The sequence below is a fragment of the Leptodactylus fuscus genome, chromosome 5 (genome assembly GCF_031893055.1).
Source record: "Leptodactylus fuscus isolate aLepFus1 chromosome 5, aLepFus1.hap2, whole genome shotgun sequence".
Classification (NCBI taxonomy): domain Eukaryota; kingdom Metazoa; phylum Chordata; class Amphibia; order Anura; family Leptodactylidae; genus Leptodactylus; species Leptodactylus fuscus.
In genome coordinates this window covers 31949799-31956827 of record NC_134269.1, presented here as the reverse complement: position 1 = coordinate 31956827, position 7029 = coordinate 31949799, and the positions used below count along the sequence as shown (strand labels likewise).

The following is a 7029-nucleotide window of genomic DNA, read 5'->3' as shown; positions in this document are numbered from 1 at the left end:
GCTGTTGTCATGTGTCGAGCGCTATAGCGTCCTGTAAATCTTTCAATCCGGAAAATACAGTTTGGATTTTCAGGAAGGTATTAGACAGTGTGCACACAGTAGGGCCTTGCAACGCAAAGGTTAAGAGTAGGGTTACATGGTGACTTTGACTGTGACTCCGGTCAGGCAACTCTGGTCACCTTGCAACTCTTTAGCCGTGCAGCACTGGAGTCCTTGGATCGAATCCTGCCAAGGACAACATCTGCAAGTTTGTACATTCTCTCTGTATTTGTGTGAGTTTCCTCTGGGTACTCTGGTTTTCTCCCACACGCCAAAGACATACTTATAGGGACTGTAGATTGTGAACTCTATATATACCGCGCTGCGGTTTTAAACACAAAAGTGGGCATGGGATTTGCATGAATGCCATCCACTTTGCAGATACTGTATAACGACGCAATTTTTGTGACAATTTTTTTTGCTGTTACTTAGATGGAAATCGTGTTTATAACGGCATGAGGTTAGGTTCACATTTGCGCCCGGCTGTCTGACGTTTCCACTGGGGAACTCCAATGATGGAGCGCCCAATCACTAACACAGTGGTTACCCGTGAACCCATAGACTATAATGGTGTTCGCGGTTTTTATAATAAAACAGGCACAGAGAAAAGTCCTCCGCGCAGGACTTTTTTTCTCCCTCGAGAACTTGGCCTTAACTTGTACGGTTCATTGGGTTTATTTTCGCTCTTTGGAACTACAAATCAGATTTTTTTTAAATGTAACAAATAGAAAATGTGAGTATACATGAGCCGAACTAGACAGACCTAGGTCTTTTCACAACCCCTGCAATACATATAACCTATAATGTAACAATATTGTAACAACATAACATGACAATAGTGCGTTGTTGTTTCTTAATGCTACAATAACACAAAACATTCCCACAAAGCTAAGAGAAAACACAATGCCCTGCCCTGTCTGCCTCCCATACTGCACATACAGTGCCAGCGCTGCCTATAAAGATGCCAGACCCTCCCTCACATAATCCCCCTGCAGTGGTCTCACATAGGGAGCCACCTAGAGATAATACACTGCAGCCATGATGAATCACTGGATCCTGCTCAGCACAGGGAACTGCCTGATCCTTCCTCCATTGTCCATTCTGAATTACCTGTTAGCAAGGCACAGAGACTCCTCCCTATAGTGAGGTCACATAGCAAGAGAGAGGGGGAAGGGAGGAGAGAGACAGCCAGTCAGTGCACCTGAGACAGCTGCAAGGAAGAGATCTCCAGTGCTGGATGCAGCTCTGCCCTGTGCCCCCCATATTCCTCCTCCTCCTCCCCTCCATGTGGTGCTGAAGGACAGCTCTCCACAAGAACCCCACTTACCCCAGCAGAGGGGTGGGAGCCCAGAGACCAGGGGGGATTAGCCAGACTGTCTCCTTGCCCTTGTGTGCTGTGTGCACTGCCTGCAGGACTCCCTGTCTGCCTCTTCCCCATTCATATGCCCTCCCTCCCCTGATGGGTCTTCTGCACTAGCCCTGCCACCAACACAGGGGGACAAGGATGAAAAAGAGCTTTCTGGTGCCAGAGATTAAACCCTTGGATGTATATGATGTACAGCAGGCCAGGATCTCTGCCTCACTCAGCTGGCTCATCTACAAATGCTATGGCAAAGGTAAGGGCTAAGGGTATCCTGGCACACTGCATGCTATACAGATCTGCTGAGTAGGGGGGAAACAGGGGCATGCTGCCTTATAAATACCTTCATAGGGCGTCTAGTATCAGGTCGTTATTATATAATATACTGAGGCTGCCAGGGTATATGGATGGCAAACAGGGGCATCTGTATAATATAAAATATCACAATGCACTATCATATATTGTATGGGTATGAAGGGTGGTAAACAGGGGCATCCATATAATCTAAAACCTCACAATGCATTATTATATACTGTATGGGCATATGGAAGGCAAACATGGGCATCCATATAATATAAAATATCACAAAGCATTATTATATAGTGTATGGGCATGAAGGGTGGCAAACTGGCATCCATATAATCTAAAATATTACAATGTACTATTATATACTATATGGGCATGAAGGGTGGTAAAGGGGGGCATCCTGGCTGCAGCCCATATGCTATATAATAAATAATAGTATATAAGACTATGACCTAGTGTGTGTGTGTGTGTAAATATAATCTATATTACTGCTCCAATCCCCCCCCTACTCCTATGAGATCTATAGCCATCTGCGGCCGAATAAACCACAATTCCTGCACCATCCCATAGACATCACACCTGCAATCCTAAAGGATATAGGACAACTCCATATCCACAGTCTCCATAGGTATCTTACCCCATAAAGGGGGGCAGTTGAGGTCTGGAGACCCACCCTATAAACTCCTGTTTACATTCAGATACATGACTGCTGACTTAGTTATTGCTGTTTCATTAATAATGAGGGGAGGCTCTGGTTAACCCCCTGTGCCCTGCTGTCTGCACATACAGATGGTATTCATAGGAATTGACGTGGATTTTATTATATTGAGTGACACAGTCATGATTTTTATATTGCCTTTTTTCTATTGAAATATATTTTTATGAATTAAAAAAAAATTAAAGGCATGTTCCCTATATTATTTTTATTAATTTAATAAAGTAAAATTTTAAATTATACTATAAATATATTTATAATATTTAATTCAATAATGTTATAAACCATATGTTAAATACATATAAAATAAAAATTATTAAATTAATCCTGAATGTCTCATTACACATAAAAATGTAGAAATGTATAATGCAAGATATAAAATATAAAATGTTTAAATATATAAATTATGTATAAAAATAAAATATAAAATGCATTAAAATATAAAGTATAATATAATCTATTTTTCCCTGGCTAGACCACACTGTAGTAGATGGGAGGCACATATCAGTAATGCCCTGTATTCTTTGTATGTTGCTATATAAATTCCCTTTGTTTTACAGGGTTATTTTTTTGTTATCTTGTAATAGACCCAATGGGTATTAGCAAATAAATATAGCTGCCTCTCCCACCCTAGCCATACACAAGGCCGCATCTCTTTATAGGGGGTGGGGAGCGGTTTACGAGGACCTCTCCTACCTTACAAAACACCTTCAGGGTTGTTTGCAGAAGCCGTAGTTAAAATAATGTAAAGATTTTTGTTTTTTAATCCACCCACCCTTATTACACCCCCAGCCTTTGAAAGGTGTTTTAAACTGGGGCCCTCCTATTGTTTGTGTCTTAGGGTGTGTCGTAGTCCTGGGGTCCTCGGTTTATATCGTTTTGTTATTTAGTTTTAAGTCGGTCGAGCATTAAGGGGTTAATTTTGACAACCGTGGTGTATTTTGCATAGGCCGGAAGCAGGGTGTGTATTTTCCTTTTGACTATATTAGTGGTGTCACATGGCTGTGTTTCACCTATCTATCTATCTATCTATCTATCTATCTATCTATCTATCTATCTATCTATCGTGTATACATGTATATGTCAGTGCTGTCCCCTCCCTGGGCCCGGACTAGCCCACTGACTCATGCCGAGCCTGACCTACAGGCCGCAGCAGGTGTGATGTCACCTGTCTCAGATGACTTGGTCATTCCCTATGTTACAGTGCTGACGCCTTATCTGTGCCACGTACTGACATGCGCTTGTATGTGAAAATATCTGACAACTTTCTGACTCGGGCGCGTATTTCACACCTATTTCACATATGACTGCCTCATACGTGTTTGGCAATGACCAAGCTACTTTCAAAAGCCAAACGTGATCTTAAAGGAGCCACTACGCCTTATATAAGGGCAGCAGGTGAATTGTTACATGCATAGGAACGCTCCACTGAAAACCGATCCGCTGTGTTATGCCTAGTGCAGGGCCTGAGGGGTTGGACATGGCATCAGCTTTTTCTTTTTGATGTTCTTTAAATCCCCTTGTCCTGACCCTTGTCTTCCCTCCAGGCTCTTTATATCCCTTTAAATAATTCTGGAAGTTCTCTGAACGTGAGATGTGATAGGTAAAGTAGTGCCCATGGGGGCAGACATTTTCTAGACTCCATCTCCATAGTCATGTTCACTCACCCTTGAAGTGGCTGATAACAGGAAACAGTAGATTATAATGAACACACAGTAATATAGACTTGACTTGACTTGGGCTGTCTGGTGACCAACTGGCCATGTACGTTCAGTAACTGTTGGCCAGACTACTATGCCTCCCAGCCCCATCATACATGTACACACTTGGCACTGCCAAGTGTACATGTGTTTGGGTAGAGTAAGCTGCTGCCACGTTCCTCTTCCCTGGGAACAAAAGGATCGGGCATGTAACATTCAGCGTTCCGATCCTCATATCCCCAACAAGATTTATTGACGTTGTACACATTGGATAGTGGGCCAGTGGTGAGTTTGGCTTACAACAATCCAATGTGAAGGAATTAGAATAAGATAGGTCATCAGCATCCAATCTGTGGGGGTCTGACACCCAGAACCCTCACCGATCAGCTGATCTGGCTGCAACACTGTACAGGACAGTGGTCTGGTATATTTGTGACTATTTCTTCAGTAGGAGCAGAGCTGCTTCTAGAGTAAAGACACAGCCGCACCTGCTGACCAATGCAGGGTCCAAGATGTCTGACCCGATAAATCAGATACTGATCATCTGTACAGATACAGATCATTAGTATAAAAAAAAATAACTAGGGTCTGGAAAACCTCTCTAAGGCTAAGGCCCTCAGCAAAAAAGTGAAGTGGGAAAATCCGTGGCGGCAATGTATTTCTGTTGCGGTTCTTCCTCCACAGACTTTGTTACAATTATATTTCTGGGGAAACCACCGGTGTTTCTGTAGGTATAATTGACATACTGCAATTTCAATAACTGCGCTGGTTTTGGAGATCACAGCGTGTCCGCACTGCGGTTTTTACTGTAAGGTGGACATGGGATTTGTTACAATCCTATCCACTTTGCCCTGACTGTAAAATACTGCAATTTTTTTTTTTTCCCTGTGGCGTTTCTACCACGGGCAAATTGCGGCGTTTATGCCATGTGGGTCCCCAGCCTAAGGTTAAGGATTTTGCTGCAGTTTTTTGAGCCAAATTCAAAAATGGCTGCAAAAGGAATAGGAAATATATAGGAAGTTCTTATACGTCTCCCTTCTGCTTAATCCCCTCCTGACTTTGGCTCAAAAAACTGCAACAAAAAAGCTGCATTTCCGCAACGTGGGGCCTCAGCCTACACTTCAATATTGAAGTTGTCACCTGCTGGACTGGCTGGCTATGGTTACGATTTCTTTATCTGGTACTTAGAGAGCACCGAAACTGTCAGATTTATGTTTCTTGGACCCACCAGAAAAATTTCTTCTAGTGGTCCACCCTCCAACAACTTGTTGGATATACATCATAGTACCCGTCAAATTTGGGTGATGTGTTCTAGACCATTATTGTGTTAGGGCCTGGGTACATTGGTGGACCAGTCCAACTCTGCCACGTGGTCACTTCTGAAGAAGCTTTCTTCAAGTCTATGAGAAGATCCCATCCTTCTATCTCATTGTGTGATCCCAAGTTCTAGTGAAGTTCTCATTTTATCTTCTTCATGATCCATCTCGTACAGTTTTCAGACTGTGCTATGTATGGTCAGATTAAGAGTCCATGGCTGAATTTTGGGGCATTATTAGAGTGGGCAGACACCAGGTGGTCAACTGCTGAAACAAATTCTGATTCATTTCTTAGGAACATGGTGGACATGTTTGGCCTTTTTGATGTTTTTGTGGCCCAGGTCGCATGTGATATGTCATAATTTCATCTCTCTGAAGCTAAATATTGACTCCTTCGGGATATTAAAGGAAAGTAATGGTAAAATATTGTTGTTGACATCACCTAGACATGTTAGTAGGTCACATTGGTGGTGGTCTCAGGTCTTGGACTTATAACAGCGTTCTAAACAATTGGTTTTGGTACTGGTCTAGTAGAGGGCCCTCACCTTCCATTTATTCTAAGGTTGACTATACGGGAGTAGACATTGCTACAGAAAAACATAGCTAATTTCTTCCATAAACAGTGCCACGCCTGTATACAGGTTGGGTCTGGTATTACAGCCCAGCTTGATTAAAATGAATTGGGATGAGTTGCAATACCACCAATACCAGGTGTGGCTCTGTTTATTGAAGAAGCAACCATGTTGTTTTAATGGTGGACAGTCCCTCCAGGTTGGTTAGACTTGGTTAGGCCACCATTGAGTTTGGTCCTTGTCTTCATTATGAGCAATAGTGAAAGCATCCTCATTGCAATGAACTGTATACATTGTCCTAGTCTCTATGGAGGTCTTCAGTAGCTTGTCCTCAGATGAGGAGATCCATCCAGCATCCACTATGGCGTACAATCACGTCATTACTGGAATTCCCATATAATGTATCGCAGGACAGCAGACATTTACGCTTTTCAGGATAGTGCGCCCCTAAGTCTTTGTCCTTCTTTGTATTAGTAAAATGACGTCATGTAGTGATATCCCGATATATTGCAAATCTGGTCTTGCAATATTGTATGAAGAAAGGGGTCAGCCATTATTAACCCTTTCTGCCTCTACAGAACCCCACAATATTCAGGCGATAGATAGATAGATAGATAGATAGATAGATAGATAGATAGATAGATAGATAGATATGGACCATATAAATGATAACCTAAACTGCGCTGGGACGCAAGGCATGAAGTAAAATGGATCTAATGAGCTGGATTCTGCGATCACTTTGGGGGCAACCATAGACGTTGTGCTATATGACACAATGCTTAGCAAGCACGGCATCCTCCAAGCCCTGAGGGCCTGAGTGCAGATCTGACTAGTGCACATCTACATAGAGCTGGCATCTTTCTCTCCTCTGGGGACCCCATTTAACAATGTCTTGACGGGTTAATTGGGTTCTAATAGGGAGCCTGTGGTAGAGGAATTAGATTGTGAGCTCCAGTGACAGATACGGATAATATAATATACATGTGGAGCTGGGGACGCGTTGGATAGTGGGCTGCGGTAT

The 7029-nt window shown here is 42.7% G+C and overlaps 1 protein-coding gene across 3 annotated transcripts in view; it reads left to right on the top strand.

The window, feature by feature from the left end:
* The first annotated feature begins 973 nt into the window (after nucleotides 1–973).
* Nucleotides 974–7029, top strand: part of CAMSAP3 (calmodulin regulated spectrin associated protein family member 3) — a 62766-nt gene continuing 56710 nt past the window's right edge. For 2 of the 3 annotated variants that reach the window (XM_075272824.1, XM_075272823.1), the window contains exon 1: nucleotides 974–1655. In XM_075272824.1, coding sequence (XP_075128925.1) covers nucleotides 1544–1655 — 112 coding nt within the window. In that variant the 5' untranslated portion in view covers nucleotides 974–1543. The remainder of the gene's footprint in view (nucleotides 1656–7029) is intronic. The other variant, XM_075272825.1, reaches the window with a different exon arrangement.